At 32.0% G+C, this 22,505-nt stretch overlaps 1 protein-coding gene across 1 annotated transcript in view; it reads left to right on the forward strand.

The window, feature by feature from the left end:
• The window catches only part of LOC124372768 (cullin-4A-like), a gene marked incomplete at its 3' end in the record, with an annotated part of 48,967 nt that overhangs the window by 13,095 nt on the left and 13,367 nt on the right, over nt 1–22,505 (forward strand). The window contains 2 exon segments of the mRNA XM_046831179.1: nt 14,128–14,301; nt 20,640–20,829. Coding sequence (XP_046687135.1) covers nt 14,128–14,301; nt 20,640–20,829 — 364 coding nt within the window.

A 22,505-nucleotide genomic window follows, 5' to 3' on the forward strand; every position in this document is an offset into this window, starting at 1 on the left:
ATGTTAAAATTAACGAAGATAGAATTACAATTAATTAGTGATTATAATATGTATTTGATGATCGAAAAAGGTATTCGCGGAGGCATTTCTCAGTGTATTAAACGATATGTGAAAGCAAATAACAAATATTTAAAAGATTTTGATAAGACAAAGCCCGAAAACTATTTGTTGTACGTCGATGCAAACAACCTTTATGGGTATGGACTTATGCAAAATTTACCATATAACGAAATCAAGTGGATGGATCCTAAAACGTATACAACAGCAGAATGGAAAGAAACAATTTTGGAACTCACTGGCGACGAAGATTATGGATATATTTTAGAAGTTGATCTTGAATATCCAACAAATTTGCATGAACATCACAAAGATTTACCTCTTGCTCCAGAACATTATAACAACAAACTTTGCACAACTCTTTTTATCAAACAAAACAGAATATGTTGTTCATTCTAGAAATTTGAAATTCTATCTAGAACAAGGTATGATTTTAAAACATGTGAATAGGGTTATTGCGTTTGATCAGAAACCTTTCATGAAAGAATATATCGATTTTAATACTAGTATGAGAACCAAGGCTATAAGTGACTTTGAGAAGGACTTTTATAAGCTTATGAACAACTCGGTTTTTTGGAAAATCGATGGAAAATGTAAGAAATAGATGTGATATTAAACTAGGAAACGAAGAATTTTCAATGAAACAAGCTAAGAAAACGAATTTCAAATGTTTCAATATCTTTGACGACAACTGTATAGCGAGTCACATGTACAAACAAAAGGTTAAATTTAACAAACCGATTTACATAGGATTTTCAGTTCTCGACCTCTCAAAATTGCTAATGTAACGAGTTTTATTACAACAAATTAAAGAAGTTTGATCCAGATTTGAATCTGTGTTACATGGATACAGACAGTTATTTCCTAGAATTGAAACGAGATCCCTTTAAAAATTATTAAAGAAAATATAGATGACTTTGATACAAGTGATTATCCAAAAGATCATGAATGTTTCACTACTAAAAATAAGAAGGTAATAGGGAAATTCAAAGACGAACTAAATAGCGAAGTTTTAGAAGAATTTTGTGGTTTAAGATCAAAGATGTACTCGTACAAATATCTAGACAAAAATCCAGTTAGGTGTAAAGGAATTAAGAGAAGCGTTGTAAATAAAACAATAAATATCGAAAACTTGAAGAGATGTTTGTTCGAAGATAAAGAAGAATTTAGGGAGATGACTGTAATAAAAAGCTATAAACATGAATTGTATACCATCACCATAAACAAACTGGCACTAAACGCTAAAGATGATAAGAGAAATGTCCTAGAAAATAAGATCGATACAGTACCGTATGGCTATAAAAATGAAGCAAAATCTGATATATTAGACGAATTAAATAAACTTGGAAACTTTGATATGTAAATGGAAGATGATTTAATTCACTGTCACAAGTGTAAAAAGAAAACGAAAAATATAGATTCAAAAATCGTTCAAACTCAAAACGGGTTGTATAGAATTGCAGCAAAATGTTCAAAATGTAAGACAAACAAGAGTAAGTTTATAAAGAATCCAAATCCAAAACCTGTTAAGCAAGAATTGAAGACTAAAGATGAGATAGAGATTGAAGCTCGAGAAATTCATGCACCAGTACGAAAGAAGTTTAAAAAGAGAAAAATTATAACATTAGGAATTGACGATTTATGGGCAGCAGATTTAGTTATAATGTCTAACTATTCAGATCAAAATGATGGATTTAAGTATATGTTAAATGTTATTGATACTTTCTCAAAATATGCTTGGTCAAGAGCTATCAAAAGAAAAAACGGCAAGGATATTTCAAAAGCTTTCGAAGATATAGTAAAAGATGCCATAAGGATCAATCACAAACCTCCAAACCTACTTCATACAGATAAGGGTTTAGAGTTTAAAAATAAAGAATTTAACGATGTTTTGAGAAAATACAACATTAAGATTTATCATACTGAAAACGAAGAGAAATCAAGTATTGTAGAGAGATATAACAGAACTCAAAATGAGAGAATGAAAGTAATTTTTGAGATTAATAAAAACTTTAAATGGATCGATATTCTTCAAGAAATCGTAAAGAAATATAACGATACTGTTCATAGCACAATCAAAATGAAGCCTAAAGACGTAGATAAAGATGCAGAAAAAGAGTTATTAGAGTCGGTTTTTTAAGTATGTTCCACCAGAAATTCACACGAAAACTAAATTTAAAGTCAATGATCATGTAAGAATTGTTAGTAAAAAACAAACATTTTCGAACAAATATAAGAACAATTGGTCAAGAGAAATCTTTGTGATTTATCAAATTAATAACACAGATCCTGTAACTTATAGTATAAAAGATTTAAATAATGAAGAAATAACCGGAAAGTTTTATGAATATGAATTGAGAAAGTCAAAGATTTTTTCTATATAAATGGAGGCCCAAAAGAAATGTTCAGTGTGCAAAGAAATAAAAGGTTTTGAAGCTTTTTATAAAAATAAGACTAAAAAAGACGGATTTGAATATTATTGTAAGGATTGTCGTAAAAAATATGAGAGAGAATTATACGATACAATGGAAAAATTAACTGTAGAAGAGAAAGAGTGTCACATTTGTAAAGAAATTAAGAATATTTCTGAATTTAATAATCGACATTATAGTAAAGATAGAAAGGACGCTTTTTGTAAGGAATGTGCTAGAAGAATGTACCGAGAAAGTCAAAAGAAAGAGACTCATTGTGAATGTGGAAGAACTCTTCAGTGGTTACCTTATCTTCAAAAACATTTACAAACAAAATATCATAATTCGAGAGTTTAATAAAATTTATTAACATTTTCATCGTGTAATTTAGATATTCTATAAATCAGTCGAGATTCTGCCATATTTGTAGTAAAATGATTTCCGTTGTATAAAAATATTCAAAGATTCTTTCATTTGGTTATACAGATTGATAGAATTTGGTTCGTCATCAATGAACAAAATCTCTAATTCAGGATAATTTATTTTTAGATGTTATAATCTTTTCGGTATTTCTCTCTTTTGAGCTCTGATAACGTAATAAAGGATATTCCCACATGTGATTCTTCTTAATTAACACAAAAACATGGTGTTTTTTCTTATCAAAATCTTTACAAACAAGGTCTGGTTTCATCAAGTCAATTTTTACACTTTGTTTTGCGATTATTTCCGTTTTGATTTCATCTTTAATTTGCAAGTGTTTTACTTCATCCTCTAAATATTTAATCTTGTTTTCAAGTTTGTACTCACCAAGTTTTCTAATAGAGGGCAAAACTTCTTTTGTAACCCAAGTTTTGAAGATTTTTGCCTCTTTTTTATGTGATCTCAAAATTAAAGAATAAAGTCCTGATTCATTGATGAAAATAGTATTTTTTTGAAAGTTAGAAGGTAGGGCAATCGAATGACCCACCTTATTTATTTCAGAATATGATAATTTATCATCATTATCAACATGCTCTCTAACTGCTTGTTTCGTATTTTCATATTCTAGAATTTCTGCAACATCTTTAGCTTTAAACCAAAATTCGTTTATTTTTATCCACAATCGTAAAAATATGTTTGTTTTCAAATCTAAGTTGATTATTGAGCAGATCCACAACAGACTCCATTTAGATAGAAAAAATTTAACAAGCAATTTTTATTTTGAGTATAAAGTCCTGATTCATTAATGAAAATAGTGTCAGGATGAAGATTTTGAAAGGGTCTATGGCATAGACTCTTGTAATTTATATATTTAAAGGCTATTTTCTCGTCATTATCAATATTATTTATGATAGCTTGTCTAGTATTTTCATATTCTAACACCTCTGCAACATCTTTCGCCTTAAACCAAAATTCATTATTTCGTCAACAATTGTAAAGATATGTTTGCTTTTAAATCTAAGTTGATTATTGAGCAGGTCTACAACTGACTCCATTTAACTAGTAATTTTTATTTTGAGAATAAAGCCCAGATTCATTAATGAAAACAGTGTTTTTTTGAAAGTTTGAAGGCCGGGGCGAATCACCCCTACCTTCAGAATGTATGTTTTCGAAGCTTTTTTATATTTTGGGGGTCCATTTTATTCCTTTTTCAATCTTAAATATATTGTTGTTTTACTCTCATTATTTAATAAATTTCCCTCAGAGTCTTGTATAGTTAGAACGATTTTTTGAATTCTTTTAATATTTTTTCTAATTGGAATATAATCGATTTCATTCGGTTTTTCACTGATTTTTGATCCATAAGCAACATTTGGGAAAAAAGTGTACAAAATTTCAGATTCTTTGTGTAAATGTTCGGTATGATTTTCAAAACTAGGTTCAACGAGATTGCAGTGCACTTCAATTACATCGAACGGTCTAAATTTTGGCGTTTTATTTCCTAAATATACCTGATTTGGCTCAATAGTTTTCTTGAACAAACCCTAACAAATCTACAATAATTGCTGAAAACATTATTCTTACTGGTGATTTTATTTGAATTTTATTAGAGAGATAATTTTTTTGCATTTCAAACTTGTTTTCGTCAAAGTTTAAAGATTTATCTGATTGTTTGAATGTTTTTAGATAATTTTTAAGGGAATTTTTTATTTGATCGAAAGTATAATATCCTTTGTTTAAACCATAATATTTTGTTATGTTCTTCTCACTAAATCCTATACAATAAGGAGAACTTTCACTAATATTTATTACAAAATTGTCAGAATAAAAACCGCTTAAACCGATGAAATAATTTTGATTCTTCCTCTAAATGAATAGGATGTTCCAAGTTTAAAAACTAATCTAGAGCTTTCTGAAGTCAACTTGAACAGCTTCATTTTCGCAAGCGTTGCTTCAAGATGAAAATCTTCTATTTAAATGGAGAAATTTTTAAAGCAAAAAGATCAGATAAAACTTCAAACGTTTGAAGAAAATAAGAAAGATCAACCAATCAGATTGTTAATTGTTGGTTCAAGTGGATTGTGGAAAAACAACTTTATTATTGAATTTCATCTACAATAGGTTGATTTCCTTATTCCAATTTGTATGTTTTTAGTAAATCTTTAGAACAAGACGCCTATAAAAAATTACAAGAAAGATTTGAAAATATTGAGAAAAACTTAAACAAAAAAATATCACATTTTTATAATGCTTCTGAGGACATAGTTCCGTTAAGCGAATGTAAACCCAATTCGTTAATCGTTTTTGATGATTGTATTTTAGAAAATCCAAGAAGACGTTATTAAAGGAATATTTCGTAATGTCCCGTCACAAAAACATATCTTGTATCTATCTTTCCCAATGCTTTTCAAAGGTTGATAAACAAGTTATAAGAAATAATCTGAATATTTTGTGTGTTTTTAAGCAAGATGATCACTATTCGAGAAAGATTTATAACAATTATGTGGGATCTGATATGAGTTTTAACCACTTTATTGAGTTATGTGATAAAATTTGGAAGGAAGACTACGGATTTTTAACTATTAATCTAACTTTGAAGCCTAAAAATGGTAAATATCTGAATAAATTTTCTAATATAAATGCTGCTCAGTGGTCTGACAAATCTACTTGATAAAATATTTGTTACAATTATTTTTATATTATCTTTACTTTTTATTTACATTATGAAAATAACAGAAAAACGGTAAATCTGTTCACGTTCCACGTTCACGTTCATGTTTCACGTTCATGTTTCACGTTCGTGTTTACGTTTCACGTTCATGTTTTACGTTCGTGTTTACGTTTCACGTTCGTGTTTCACGTTCCACGTTCACGTTTACGGTCCACGTTCACGTTTTACGTTCCACGTTCACGTTTTTTACGTTCCACGTTTCAAAATTTTCCTAAATAAATGGCGAACGTAACTTCTGAAGAAGCGAAAAAACTTGATCAAATCGAAAAGAAATTAATCAAAGAATTTAAAGAACAGATTCGAATGGATGAAGAAGAACAAGAACTTATTCAAAAAATTAATCAACCTGTAACTTCTGTAAATAAAAAATGTTGAGGGCAAAATTGAAAATGTTTTAAGCGATAATCAAAATTTAATGAATTTGGTTCCAGTTGTACGACAATTTGCCGATATTTCGATTCCAGAATCTGAAGTAGAAGAGTTTGAATTGCCAAAATTACCATCTTCAACACCATTTAGACCTCGAATCATTGAAGACTCTACCATAGTTGAACCAATAAGTCCTGGAACAACGGATATAATAATTGGTAAAATTGGTAAAAAATTCCTTCCTAGAGTAAAAGATGATAAATTTGGTTTGTATTGGGATAAAAAAAAGAAAAGTTTTATGATTGGAAATTTGCCCGTGAATTTTGAACATAATGATATCATTATTAAAGATAAAACATATAAAGGAACTCAAGGTTTATGGAGATTATTAACAGGCACTGATGTTCCAAAAGATAATTTATATTCTGAAGAAGATTTGAAAAAGTATACAGAAATTTTATGGGAATCTGACTCAATTTACAAAAATAATGATCCATCAACTAAGAAACCAAAGTCAAGTAAAGGTAAAAAATATCTCAATTTGATTAAACCAATTTGGGAAAAACGAATCGAAGGATCAGGTGTAAGAAAATACAATGATAATAAGATTGAGTACAGATATATCGACGATTTGACAAAACTCGATGGAATTATTAATTATATTTATGCTCAAGAAAAGGCTGGAAACAACAATTTTTTGAACGAAAAGAAAGCGATTAAAGATTTTATTTCGAACAAACTTGACGAAATGATTGAAAAACCTGATGGAATTAAATATTTAAAACGAATTTTGCCGGCAATAAGTTCATCTATGATTGAGGGTAGTGGACTTTTGAATGATTTTATCAACAATTTACCTTTTGAATTACACGTACCAACTTATCAGTATCTGGGGCCTGGCACAAAACTCGAAAAAAAGACTAAAAAGAGGAGATCCTGGTGTGAATAAATTAGATCAAGCTGCTATGGAACACGATATTTTTTATGCAAAACATAGAGACACAAATTCCAGACATATTGCGGATAAAACTTTGCAAGATAAGGCAATGGATCGATTTTTATCAAAAGATGCTAGTTTAGGTGAAAGATTTGTTGCACTTCCAACAGTTGGAGCAATGTTTTTGAAGAGAAAACTAGGAATGGGAATTGAAGAGAACTTGAAATTTTAACTATATAAATGGAGGTGAACGTAAATTTCAGTAAAAATCAGAAAGAAAAAATAAAATCCGCTTTTAAGAAAAAAATACCCGTTAGTATTCAATTTAAAATAGATCAACTAAAAAATGGCGAAGATAAGATATTTTTAACAAATAGACAATACAATAAACTCGAAAAACATAAGAAAAATAATAAAGGAACCAGAATAGAATTTTCTTATAATCAGTTTGAAAGAACTTAAAAATGGTGGACTTTTGAAAGATTTATTAGATTTTGGAGAAAATATTCCAGTTGTTAAAAATGTTGTTCCTTATGTTCGTAAAGCTGCTCCAATCGTTAAAAAGGATGTGATTCCTATTGTTCGAAACATTTTAAATTGGTTAGATAAAGAGTTGGAAGATGTTACAGGATCTGGATTAGATGAAAAAACTTTGAATTACGTGAAATCAAACATTAAAAAAAAAATTGAAATCAAACCATTAACATTCGGGGAATTGGAAGAAATCTGCAAAAATATTAAACATTTTAGAGGAATTTTCATGAGAGATACATTACCCGAAAAAGTTAAGAAATTCGAATGTGGAATTGTGAATTTAGACTCGATTATGGGAAGTGGAACGCATTGGATTTGTTATTATAAAAATGATAAGAATGCATGTTATTTTGATTCGTATGGAAGAATTGAGGACAAACCACCTATAGAATTGATTAAATATTTGAAAAAATCAAGCGTCTACTACAATGATTCTCAGATTCAAGACTATAAAGATCCCCCAATTTGTGGTCATTTATGTGTTTTTGTTTTGAATGAACTGAGTACTGGTAAAGATTTTAAAGAAGTTGTTAACAAATTATTACTTAATAAATATGGATTCACAAAATATTTTTGACGTATTTGGTACACAAATTATTCAAAATGTAGATAATAGTTTGAGTTTTATCTTTTCTTATCCACTTATACATGACTAAAATTTTCGTAAAAGAATTTTGAAATTTTCTCTTATTAAATGGTGGACTACAAAAAGTATTCAGGCGATATTGAAAGGGCGGAGTTTAAAAATTTCTATCCAATTAGTAAACAACATTTGAATGAACCGAATAAAAGAACTGAGTTTAATATTGATTTTGGAGATAATTTTTGCTCGTCTAACTTCCAGTTTTATATTTCTGGAACTTTAACAAAACAAGATGGTCAAGCATATCTTGGAACTGATAATGTTAGATTAATCGATAATTTTATACCATTTTTATTTTCTAAGATTGAAGTAAGAAAACACAATAAATTGATAGAAGAAGTCGAAAACTGTGGCCAATTAAGCACAATTAAAGGAACTATTTGTTATTCCAAAAGTGATGTATTTTCAAACAGTTTTGAATCAACTTTTAAATTTGGACAATTTGAAGCAGTCGGTGATTTAGCACATTTCGGCTTAGGATTCTTTGAAAATGTAAATTTTCCAATCTATAAAGGTGGATTTTACATTAGTTTCATAAGAGCTGAAGACGATGATGTGATTCTGAAGACTGCAACTGGAAATGTTATGCCTGTTGATGGCAAAAAAAATTACAATTAACGAGTTTTTCATTAGAGTTCCGATGATTGATTACAAAACCACGAGTAAAATTCAGTTGATTGATGAAATTATAAAATCTCAAAACATCACGTTTAATTTTCTAGATTGGCAATGTATTGAGCAAAAAGGTATTTCCGGAACAACTTATTCGTTCGATATCACAAATATTTATAGAAATATCTTCAATCCCAAGTTCGTTATCATTGGTTTTCAAACAGATAGACAGAATAATCAAGAAAAAAATCCTTCAAAGTTTGATAGTTTGAATGTAAAAAATATCAGAGTAAAATTGAATGGTTCTTATTATCCAGATGAATTACAAAATTTAAACATTTCCGGTGGTCTTTTCAGAATCATGTATCAGATGTATCAAGATTTTAAGAAAGTTTACTACAAAAATTTGGAAATGTATTACAACCCCAAAGAATTTATAGCAAATAGACCCATTTATGTCATTGATACAACTAAGAGTTTGACAAATATTTCTAGTTCAAAGAACGATATAATTATCAATATGGATTTTCAAAATGCTGTTACAAACGCGATTTGTTATGTGGTTGTGGTTTCTGAGAAATTTTTAGCCTATGATGTGATTAAGAACGATATTAAAGAAATTCAGTAAAAATCGTCTTATATTCTGTTGAGCGAATGTTAGCAAATTTCATTATTTCCGTTTATAGATTTTTCATTAAGATTTCTGGATTTTTTCATTAAAACAGCTTAGAAATGTAGAAGCAAACATTGAACAGTAAAACAGCTATAGATTCGGTTATTTAACATTCGTGATTTCCTGTTTGATTTCTCAGATTTGTTTATGGTTCAATGGACAGTATTTTACATTGATTTTCTGTCTGTCCCAAAAGTGTCCTAGAAACCCCATATTCATATCTACTTATATATATATTATATATATATATATATATATATATATATAGTTTAAAAATGAATCTGTAACAATAGATTGATATAAAACAAATAGTTTAAAATAAATCATCAAATTTGCAAGAAGACATATTCATCAACAGAGTATATATTTTGTTTTCAGCTATTCTTCTACTTGTTTTCATTTAATAACTTTTAATATTACTTATCTGCGTTAAGAAGGCCTATATTTGGTTATTCGCTTATTTGGTGGTCAGATAAATAGAGAGAAGTTAACCAACTAAAATACGACTATCTACAGTTATATTAAATTGTAAGAGGAGTACCACAAGGATCAGTGCTTGGACCTGTACTATTTATACTCTTGACAAATGACTTCCCTGACTACATCAAAGATTACAGCTAATTGGTGATGTACGCGGACGACACAACCCTTTTGCTGAAAGGAGACACACCAGAAGACCTATGTTTTTCTGTGCCCATATTACCATAAACATAATGAACGACTACTTCGTAGCAAATAACTCTGTAGTAAACCCCTCTGAAGCAAAACGGATCAATTTCAGTAGAAGAGGTGAACAAATCTCAGCCCTTCCTGTCAAAGTCAAAGTCAAAAATTCTTTATTAACATATACATTGAGTACAGTTTTGGCGTCAAAAAATCATACACTTAATTAATTAAACATTATACAATCAAAAGGTTACAAAAAGATACAGAGTCAATGAGATAAAATAGTTAAGTTACATTGGATATTTGATGTAGTCAGAAAGGTCAAGCATTGAAAAATTCCTCTAGAGTATAAAATGATTTCTGTAGCAGCCAGGTCTTGAGTGATCTCTTAAAGTTCTTGTCTTCTCTATTTCTCTTCAGTTCTTCCGGGAGTTGGTTGAAAAATTTGCTTCCCATGTAGGTAGGTTTCTTTTCAAACAGGGTCAGGTGATGTGTAGGTAGGGCATAGTCATAGGCGTTCCTAGTGTTATAGTTGTGATTGTTACCTAGGTGTTCAGGTTTCTGAGTTATTGTGTAGCAGATGGCCTCGCAGATGTAGAGTGAGACCACTGTCAAGATTTTAAGTTCTCCAAAAGCTTGACGGCATGACTCGAGAGAAGTCAGTCCTGCTAGTATTCGGATAGCTTTTTTTTGTAGAACTAGAACACGGTCCCTGTTTCTTGCTGAGGAGTTGCCCCATGCTAGTAATCCATACCTCAGATGGGACTCAACTAGAGAGAAGTAAGCTGTTCTTGTAGTTTCATGGTTACAAGAACTTTTTACTCTTTTAAGAGCATAAATACTAGAGTTAAGCTTACTACAGAGATTGTCAATATGTGGATTCCAAGATAGCTTGTCGTCTATTGTAATACCAAGATACTTTGCTTCATTATCTTGAGTTATTTCTGGTAGACCATAGTAGTCATTTGTTCTTCGGCCTTTCCATATAAGTTGCTGAGTTTTGTTCTCATTAAGGACAAGATTATTGTGTTGGCAATATTGTTTTGTCATATTTAGAGCTATAAAAGAGTCCAGTTCGAGGGATATTGTGTCTTTTTTTGCAATAAGAAGGGCAGTGTCATCTGCATAAAGCATTGCTTCAAGAAGATAGCTTGGAAGATCATTTGTCATTAGAATAAAAAGCACTGGTCCCAATATCGATCCCTGAGGGACACCTCTAGTGATTGGGAGTAGGGTCGAATTTGCTTTATGGGATGTGTTGTTGTTGGTCGTATAAGGCACTTCAACTAGTTGTTGTCGATCCTTCAGGTAGCTAGCAAGCCAGTTTTGTGATGCTCCCCTAATGCCCATGTTCTCTACTTTTTGGGGAAGTAGAGAGTGGTTTAGGCAATCAAAGGCCTTACTAAAATCCAACAGCATGGCAGTCACAGTCGCACATTCTTCAAGTTGGTCAATGATGAATTCTGACAGTTGTACAATTGCCGTAGTTGTGGATTTACCACGAAGGAAGCCATGCTGCTGAGTCGTCCAGATGTTGTGAGTAGTCAGGTGTGTTATAAGTTGGCTTAGTACAATCTTTTCCACTACTTTGGATAATGTTGGGAGAATTGATATTGGTCTATAGTTTTCCATTGATGTTACGCTACATTTTTTTGTGTTTAGGAAAAACTTTTGCAAGTTTGAGTTTCGTTGGAAAAATGCCTTGTGAAAACGAGAGGTTGATTATGTGACATAAAGGACTCGCTATTTCATCCTTGCAGTGTTTCAGTAGTGTGGAGTTGAGTTCATCGACTCCTGCTGACGGTTTTGATTTCAGAGATGTGAGTGTGTGGGATACTTCTTCTGGTGTGGTTGGATGAAGGATGAAGTCAGGTATTTCGCCATAGTCTTTGCATGATGGTAAGTGATTGTTTATGGCTTGGCCAGCATTGTAGAGAGTTATGTCAGCTATTTTTGTAAAATAATGGTTGAAATGCCTGAAATTGACCTTATGGACTAAACTGACCTTTTGGGTCTCACCGTAGCCTCAAATTTGACATGGGTCTCATGTCTCAGTGCTTAACTCTGCTCTCCATGTAATAAGAAGAATAAAATGCATCAGTAACATAGAAGCAGCAAAGATGGCATACTTCGCTCGTTTGAGACATACCTGAGATATGGTGTAGTCCTCTGGGGTAGCACATCCAATACCAACTTAACTCGTATACTCACCATATAGAAGTCAGCTATAAGATCATTAGTAAACTATAGCACAAGGTAGTGCAGAGAAGAATGTAACACATTCGCTGCTGAAGAATATTTGATCGGTCTTGGTAAATGGGAGAATTTTTTTTTTACTTACCGAAAATGAAGTCAGAGCAGCCAAAAAGATTGTTCAGGTAATCCCACTGCCAGATTTGGTGATGTCATATCTGTGACAATTGTTGTCAGCCGCACCTGGCGCCGGTCCCCGCTTAGCACCGCAGGACACTGGGTCTGATACAAATAGCACTGTCACTCGCGGAAGACATTGCCAATTACACAAATAGTGAAAAAAAAACTATTTTGTGTAAAAAAATTGAAAATAGTCCATAAACATGAAAAAATATTTAAAATAGAACTTGAATCGGAATTGTCCTGTTTACTCATAAAATCTAGTCTTCCACTAGTTCATTGTCGTCCTTCATATTGCCTAAATACAATAATAAACGCACATACACAGTTATCTTACACCATACACTACACACAATAAACAATACAGCACAGCCAGCAAACGAAAATTGTGAACCACGAACGTATTGTGAATAAACAATGTATAAAACAGGCACAATACGTGGCAAACAGCACAACGTTCCACGGCAACTGCTAGGTTCACACTGAGGCAGTTGAACCTATAATAATTTTTATAGTTTACGACTAAATAATCTCATCTGAAAAGATTGTTGTATCATATAATAAATAAGCAAGTATACTGACTAATTACTCTGTGTTAATTAGGAGGATTTGTTTTTTTTGTTAGCTGGTTAATTTATAATAATATAATTGAAGTATAAAAGTAATAAAAATATTATATAGCAAACTGTCATAGCAGTAAATTTTGTTTGGATCTTCATAACGATAAGATTTCAATGAAGGAAACAGGATTTTTCCGGACATTTGCCGTCGTTCAGTGAAACAAGAAATCAGTAACACTAGGTTTGGAGATCTGCAATCTGATCTCTTCTTCAGGTAAAGAACTAACCTAATACATAATTACAAACTAGGTTAAAATAAACAAATCTTACCAAAGCGTTGTGGCACGCCTAGGTCAGGAATAACAACCACCATGTTGTTTGTCAACTTCACTAACTCTATAAACATGCACTTAATAAAAAACTATACACAACACTAATCATTAAAACTAAAATACGGAATACAGGTCACAATACGTCTTCATTCGTCTACTAACCCCCTACGACTTCTTGTTTCACTGAACGATGTCAAATGTCCGGAAAAATCCTGTTTCCTAACCTTCAAACAAGATTTCAATGCAAATCCGTGTTAGTTTGAGGTTTGTACAGTGCAATAGTCTGTGTCGACCATCACGTGTCGCTTTGTCGTGTTGTGTGGCAACGTCGCGCCGGCCGCCAACTGCACTCTCTTGTGGTCTCTAATGTAGGTTATTATATTTTTGTCATTAAACATTTTGGTTATTTTTTATCAGGCCTTTTCAACCAACAGAATTTTACTCTACAGTTTCTAAGAACTTAACCTGTGGCATTTGTTTGCAATTTTAAGCAATTAATTATATAGTTTAATGCCGATATAATAAGCAACTGTTTTCAAATACTGCTATATTAGCAAGTATGGGATACATTAGCAAATAACTACTTCTGGTATCATCGTATTATTTGTCTTTTATTTACATAAACCAGTTCAAATTTGTATAAACTTAACTCAACACTTCATACAAGTACACACACATTGAACAGTAAGGATGTTCAATTTCTTAAATGTTTTTTATTATAATAACATTTTCATCCAAAAACCTTTATTGTAAAGAAAAATTAAGTAATCTGAGATCCTCACTGTAGTAGTAACTTTATTTGTTCCCAGAAAAGCCTAAATTGCCAGACAACTACCAGCAGCTGACATGGGAGAAGCTCAAGGAGGCTGTGATAGCTATCCAGTTGTCCACATCCATCAGATACAGCCTGGAGGAACTCTATCAGGCGGTGGAGAACATGTGCAACCACAAGATGGCTGTGGATCTTTATTCCAACCTCAAAGGTACACCTTTCTTATCCCATACTACCGTATCATTTAATTATTTCAGCATAGTAAAAAATGGATATTATAGTGTGGTAAAAACCATCGTACAGTTTGTTCTATTTTATACCATACTACGAAAGTATTACTAGTTCACTGACAGCACATTCTAACAACCCTTTGCTTTTATAATAACTAGTCAATCTTTAATTTTAGATTTTAAATCTCTCTCATTCTTCGAACTCGCTTTGACACCAAACGTCTTACTTAAGTTTTTATCCTACAATTAATCATATGAATTGTTATAATCACTTTCATGAAGCATCTATTTAATTATACTCAACACCCCACACTTAACTGCATTCAAAACTGAATTATAATAAGTCTATTTATCACTAATAATTCAGAAGTTTTAGTATTCACTCAGAGAGTTCTTTCACAGTTAACATCATCTCAGTAAAATGTATTACTTTCTCTTGTTTCTCTAATTTGATTTTGTAAATTAAAATATCCAATCCCCAACGGAGGCTTCAAATTTGAAATTAAAAAAGAAATTTATTTAATACCAGATAATTCAATTGCCTACTAATTTTGAATTGAAGATTATAAAATATTATAAAAGACCGAAAACTACTATATAAAGTTTCACTGAAATGGGAAATCTAAGGTAATGAAACAGACAAGAGACGAGACCATTGTTCACTTCATCATATTTTTAATCCTTCCCATGCGTAGAAAGATATATCAGAATGGCACACTTTGACCAAAACGCCAAATTACAGTTATATCCGATATTATAGATTATGTCTCTGAGAGGTTTTTATTTCACAAAAGGCCTTTGAAATGCCCGGTGTACGCTCTGTGCTTATCGCTGTTGCCAAGAAAGTATTTATAAGCGACCTTCACTCAGTAGCAGGAGGACGGGAGTGCCCTTTGTCTAACTCCGACCGCCTGCTCATCAGTTCTACGTATCCTACAGAGCCATAACCAAACATATCCGTGGCGTGTATTACTGTTTTCTCGGTTGTCACGAGTGCGCATCTACTATGTATCTTGTTATTATTGTTCAACATGTGGTAGTAATCTTGTTTTATAGTAAAATGGAATTAAACTTTTCAGTTAAGTTACATTTTACAATAAAATTGAAATTTTTTTGAAATAAACAGTTTTTTAAATAGATCTTTTTATTGGTGTAAATAAATATGCAAATTTTAAGTAAAATGCCCTGTTTTATACGAGGGTCGTCCATAAAGTAACTGCCGTTTGGGGCATGGTGCGATAAGTAGTGGGGGTAGCGCCGCCATTCTCACATCGGTGTGCGCAGCCGTTCAGTACGCTTCTAGCTGTGCAAGGGAGAGCATCGTACGATCGCTTGTTCTTTTGTTACAACGTAAAAACAGGATTAAGTCATAAGTCATAAGTCATATATTTGGCCATTAAATACATATTTGTACAATAGGCTACGTCATACAGATACATACAAATAAAAGCAATTAACATATACAGTTAAAACTACCTACAGACTAACTTTGGAAGACTAGACTAGATATATCACTTTTAAAGAACTCGTCAATTTTGTAAAAAGGATTGTTCAACAGCCAATCGTATAAAATATTTCTAAAACTATTGAAGCTACTATAATGAGCAGAAATGTGCAGTCTATTAAATAACCTTATGCTAACAATTTCATAAGATAATTTAGTTTTACTTAACCTAGCAAAAGGTACATGAATTTGGTGAGAATTCCTAGTAGCATAAGAGTGAACATGCTCATTGAGGACATAATTTATTAACATTATTTTTTTGCAAAAAGTAGACAAGATAAAATGTATAGATTTATAACAGTTAGTATTTTACTGCAAATAAAGAAGGGTCTACAGTGCTCAAGACAATGGGCGTTGTTTGAGAATTCTGACTGCTTTCTTTTGAATAATCAATACTTCATTTATACTGCTACAATTACCCCATAATAATAGTCCATATGTGATTACACCTTGAAAAAGGGCAAAGTAAACCATTCTAAGATAGTGTTTGTCTACACAGTGCCTCAAATGGTACAAGAGATATATGACCCTGCTCAATTTTTTACATACATTATTTATATGAGAATGCCAGGTCAACTTTGAATCCAGAGTGATACCTAGTAAATTAACCACATTATCATTACAATCAGCTTGGACTCTTAAGGAGAAAACCATATTTTGAGTTTTTTCTAAATTCAACAACAGAACATTTGATTTATACCATTCATCTGCTTCATCGATCATACATCTTAGTTTAAGCTCTCTTTCATTTTGATTATTTACTGTTGTAAAAAAAGTGACATCATCAGCAAACATTACTGATTTATAACTCACTTTGTACTCAAGATCGTTAACCATAATTAGAAATAAAGTAGGGCCCAGAACTGATCCCTGTGGCACGCCAAACTTTACCTCAGAAGATTTAGAAAGATTGCCATTAGTAAAAATGTTTTGTTGCCGATAACTGAGGTAGGATTTAAACAAAGAATTTTGAATGCCTGTTACACCATAGAATTTAAGTTTTCTCAACAGGATGTCGTGATCGACACAGTCGAAGGCCCTGGAGAGGTCGCATAAAACTGCACAGGTGTCAAAGCCTGCATCGAAACCAGCCAAGACGCCCGAAACAAGTCCCCCAACTGCATCGGTTGTCGACATCCCGGCTCTAAAACCAAACTGACTACAACTAAAGAGATTATTTGTTTCAAAATATAAGTTAATCTGGGTTTTAATGATGGCTTCAAAGACTTTAGAAAAAACTGGTACCAGAGAGATAGGCCTGTACGATTTAACACTCCTATGATCACCCTTCTTAAAGATTGGCACAACCTTTGACACTTTTAATTTACTAGGAAAGATTCCCTCTTTAAGCATCGCATTTAGACACATGGTGAGAGGGATATTCACTCCACTGCACACCAATTTCACTAAATTATTTGAAACATTATAAATATCACAGCTTTTGGAACTTTTTAACTTTAAAAAATTCCAAAAGCTGTGATATTTATAATGTTTCAAATAATTTAGTGAAATTGGTGTGCAGTGGAGTGAATATCCCTCTCACCATGTGTCTAAATGCGATGCTTAAAGAGGGAATCTTTCCTAGTAGATTGCCATGATGGAAAATCCCACCAAGTGTGAAGTGCGTGGTGTAATAAGATTTCTGTGGTCGAAAAGTTACACAGCAGCTGAAATTCATCGTGAATTGAGTGTGGTGTATGGCCCAAACATTATGAGTGAAGGTGTAGTCCGTTCGTTTGGGTTGGTTTCCTTTTAAATGGAAGAACGAACATTCACGATGAAGACCGGAGTAGTAGGCCATCTCTTGTCAGTGATGACTTGGTGAACAAAGTGGATGAGAAAATTCGCGAGAACCGTCACTTCACAATCTCGGAACTTTCAGATCATTTTCCTGAAATTTCTCGAAGTCTTGTGCATGAGATACTGACAGAAAAACTAGGCTATCACAAGTTTTGTGCTCGTTGGATTCCAAAAGTGCTCACCGATGATCACAAAATGAAAAGAATGAGTTCTGCCATAGACTTTATTACTCGGTATGACGTTGAAGGAGAAACATTTTTGAACAGGATCGTTACAGGAGATGAGACTTGGGTAGCCTATGTGAATGCCGAAACAAAACAACAGTCAATGCAATGGGGTAATACCGCTTCGCCAAGCAAGCCAAAGAAAGCTCGCCAATCTTTTTCAGCGAGAAAATTGATGGCTACAGTTTTTTGGGATGCCAAAGGCATCTTGCTCGTAGAATTTATGGAGCGTGGTACGACTATTACAGCTGCAGCTTACTGTGAAACCTTAGAACGGCTACGACGAGCGATTCAAAACAAGCGTCGTGGTCTTCTGACACCTGGTGTTGTGTTTGTCCATGACAACGCCTGCCCTCATACAGCTCAAAGAACAACAGAACTTTTGGAAAAGTTAAAATGAGACGTTTTTGACCACCCCCCCTACAGCCCGGACTTGGCTCCCAGTGATTTCCATCCTTTCCCGTACATGAAGCGGTGGCTTGCATTTCAGAGGTTTACAAGTGATAAAGAGCTTCAAAACGCTGTGACAGGTTGGCTACATTCTCAGGCAGCAGATTTTTTTAAAGGCGGAATTTCAAAAACTGTTAAAAGATATGATAAGTGCTTGTATTTGTATGGTGAATATGTAGAAAAGTAGAGGAAAGCTATAGTTTTAACATTTATATAAACTTTTTGTATCTCAAGTGGTTTATTTTTTATTTCAAAACGGAGGTTACTTTGTGGACGACCCTCGTACTTTTTTTGCTCTTACCTTTTATAATTTTATTATAATAAAAATTAGCTTTGAACTTAAAGAAACAACATTTTTTTACTTGTCTTGGTTTTATAGGAAAGTTAATGGATTTATTAGTGGCGTGCGAAGGGTTAACAACTAAACTGATCTCGACATAAGGAGAGTGTAGGAAGAGAGAGGGAGGTGGATAGCACACAACCGGTAGGCAGAAGAAAGGTACAAGTAACATCCAAGATATCTGAAACAGCTGTCCTGTCCTAGGGCCCTCGTGGCAGACCAAGTCCACGGCCTCTCTGTCCATATGCCTGCACTAAATTCACCAAATCTGTTTCATTACTTCTAAAGAAAATCTTCCTTGAAATAAAACTTAACTGTAACACTTTTATTTTGACATCCTACTTCTAGTAAATAGTAACCTATTGCCTCCGCTGTTATGGTATTGTGTTAAAAGATTATCGTTAGCTATTTAATACTGTACAAAACATTTCAAGTTGCAGTGATCAATATAAATAACACTTGGAATAAATAATATTTACAGTCCATTATTTAAAAGATAAGATAATCTCATTACACAACAGTTTTTTAAGAAAAAAGGTCTCTTTTTCTGGGTTACATAAATAAATATTTAATTCATTTAGGTAAGCATCTTAGGAATATAATTAACCTTGTTCTTTTAACTCATGTCAATTTAGAAACATTATTATCCATTTGAAGGAATTTTATACCGAAGAAGAGGAGCTAAAATTTCAGTCTTTTTACACTTAGTTATTAAATGTACTTTTTTGAAGGATACCAATTTTATTTATATATTGAATTCATACAATACACAAAATATACATTTTAATGTATCGTTCGTGGTCAAATGTATTCATTATAATGGTAAGTAAGTTGTTGCATTAATATTTTTTGTGTTATTTCATTATCCTTCCAATTGCTACTATCATACTTTGTGATATGTTGGTTTCAATCAAATTACAGTTGAACTGTTCATACAATAAATTTGTAGTTTATTTACAAATATATAGTAAATTATCTCTTCCTTGTGGAATTCGAACACAATATTGAAGTTTATGAAACGTAAGAGCAATAAAGGCCATCTGATTCAGTTGGCTATTGATGCCCTGTACTTTGTTCCGTTCTTCTCAAGCAAAACAGTACTTGCATACTGTGACGCATTTGTTTTACAAGATATTTTTACTTCTTCTGTTAATTTCAAACTGTAACAAATATTTTGATTTTCTGTGCTCATATTTAACCTGAAAATAAGTTAATCTGAAAATGGCTTATTATGAAATATTGTCTTCTGTCTTTGACGTAACCACTTTTGGTAAACTTTAAATTACTTTTAAATATAAACCGGCAGGACAAGGTTATCTTTTTCTCATTTAAGTGACTTCTCATTTGCTGTGATGTAATGTTTATTTTTATTGTAAATTACATTCGGAACAAACAATTTGTATATTTTGGTGTTTTTATACTTTTTTTTAAAACATACATCCCAGCAATTAGAAAAAATTAAATAATTCCTATTCCTCTGCCAGTGGACAAAGTCTGTCTGCCCCACAGCCCGTGACGTTTACTGACGTTTCTACAGAAAACAAGATTAAATGGCCATCTCTGTGAATATATACTTCCATATGATTTCTGGAGTTAGCAACCTTGTTTATTTTCATTATGATTGAAAAATGTTCATGTATTTGTATTTTTTTGCATTCAATTTATATTATAGATTTTTGTAAAAATGCTTTTCTTTTTGTTATGCAGTACCTTAGAAAGTATATGTGATTCGAAATTAAAGTATTTGGAAAATACTGGAATAAGCTCAAGTTTATAGACTGAATTTCCCTCTAAAAGTAGGCAACGTTTTGTTTTAGAACAGTAAATTCTTTAAAAATATCAGTTACTGTAGAAATAGATTAAAACATTTACATTGGAAGCTTTAGGTCTGAAATGACTAAGACAAAGAGAGAATCTGTTGAGCAGTTATAGTGTGGATCACAAATTGTTAAGTTGCATAGAGTGTTTGAGAGATCTGCTCAGCTCTGACTTGTTCTCCAGATTTGACAGAGATGCACGTGAGAGCCAACATAGAGCAGTTCCTGGCGGACACTATGGATCGATTGATCTTCCTCAAGAAGATGAACGAGTGCTGGTTGTCACACTGTCGTCAGATGATCATGATCCGTAGCATCTTCCTCTACCTCGACCGCACCTACGTGCTGCAGAACGCCGCCGTCCATTCCATCTGGTGAGTCAGGCAGTCCCTACTGCTCCGATCTGTTCGAATTCATTTTCGTTCAGAATTTATATACAGTTTTTCATTAAAAAAACCTGTTATTGTTCTGTGAATAATTAGATTTTTATTAGTTTTAATTGTAAATTAAAGACTTCAATTATGTGAGCTATCATATTTTAACTATATTATATGATAGATATTTGTCTACTTAAGCTTCATGTAAATAGAATGAAGTGTTATTGTAAAACAATGTTGAAATATATGCAACACTTATTACACAATACTACAACAGAAGTCACAGCAAAGAAGAACTAAATCTCACTTGTTTTTACTTAGATCAAATGAAATGTTGTCCAATTTATACCAAAAGAAATATTATGTACAAGGTTATGTTTTTAATCTAGTTTATGTAAATATTAGAAGTATAAGAAAAAACTTTAATTCATTTTTATTAGAGTTAAGTGAAACCTAAAATAAATTTCATTGCTTTAAGCGAAGCCTGGATAAATACAGATTAAATTAGCTTGTACCAAATACTTGGATATACTACTGTTCATGTTGTAATGACACATACAGAGCTGGAGGCATTTTGTGTTTCAAAAATACAAATGTTAACCAAATCAATTTAAATTTTACTACTGCTGGTGCTGTTTTAAATTAACTTTCAAAAATTATTTCTTAAAAGTTTGTTATTTATTTAGAGTTTTTTATGTAAATGTAAAGGGTTATATAAGGTATGCAACAAAACTTTTAAGTATATTGATAAATTACGTGTCCTTCAAAATCATTTTATATGAATAATTCTTAGCAAACAAAAGAGAGAAAGTTCATTTCCATTATACCATCAATTAAAAACATAACCAATACAGCACCTTTTTATCTATAAAGATTTGCACTTGTTTTATATTAAAAGTGGTAACACAGGAACAAACCAACTATTTTACAGTACACAAAGTTATGGACATGACATTTTTCGAGTTCCTAAAGTTAAGAAATCACTGTTCAGACAATCTTTTCTTTATGAAGGTCCAAAATATTTCAATAGTTTACCATATAATATTAAATTATGTCCTAATACAGGAATCTTTTCTCTGTAAATGTTGGCTGTTCGGCTATAGTGATTTAAGTTTTTTAAACAATGTGCTTATGTAAAAATTAGTCTATATGGCTAAATGTAAAAAATAGTGGTTAATATTATTGATTATTTATTTTGTTTTCAAATATCAGTTTTAATTTATTTTCACAACCTTTGTCTAATATACTTATGGTTAGGAAATAGACTAAGAACCCAAACAAAGTAGTTAGTTTATTTAAAAATTATGTTTTAAAGGCCATTTTTTATTTGGTCTCATGTTTCAGTTGTAGAAATAAGTCATATTAGACATAAGATATGAACTATTGACATACTGTTAGTGTATTGTGATAAGCGAGGAACACAGACGCCACAGAGTGAAGTGCTGCTCTTATCAAAGGACAATCACAAGCTGGTCTGACTTTATTTTCGTGTTTCAATTTTTGTTGCTCTGGCATCCTACTTGAAACTGTGGCAGTGTAAATTCCATTTATGTTATTTGTAATCTGCACTTGTATTTTGGATGGAATAAATCATTATTCATTTAAAACAAAACAGCACTAGTAAAAACAATCACTACAGATGAACGGAACAAGCCAGATTGACAATACAGGCG

Source organism: Homalodisca vitripennis, unplaced genomic scaffold, assembly GCF_021130785.1.
Source record: "Homalodisca vitripennis isolate AUS2020 unplaced genomic scaffold, UT_GWSS_2.1 ScUCBcl_3998;HRSCAF=9869, whole genome shotgun sequence".
Lineage (NCBI taxonomy): Eukaryota > Metazoa > Arthropoda > Insecta > Hemiptera > Cicadellidae > Homalodisca > Homalodisca vitripennis.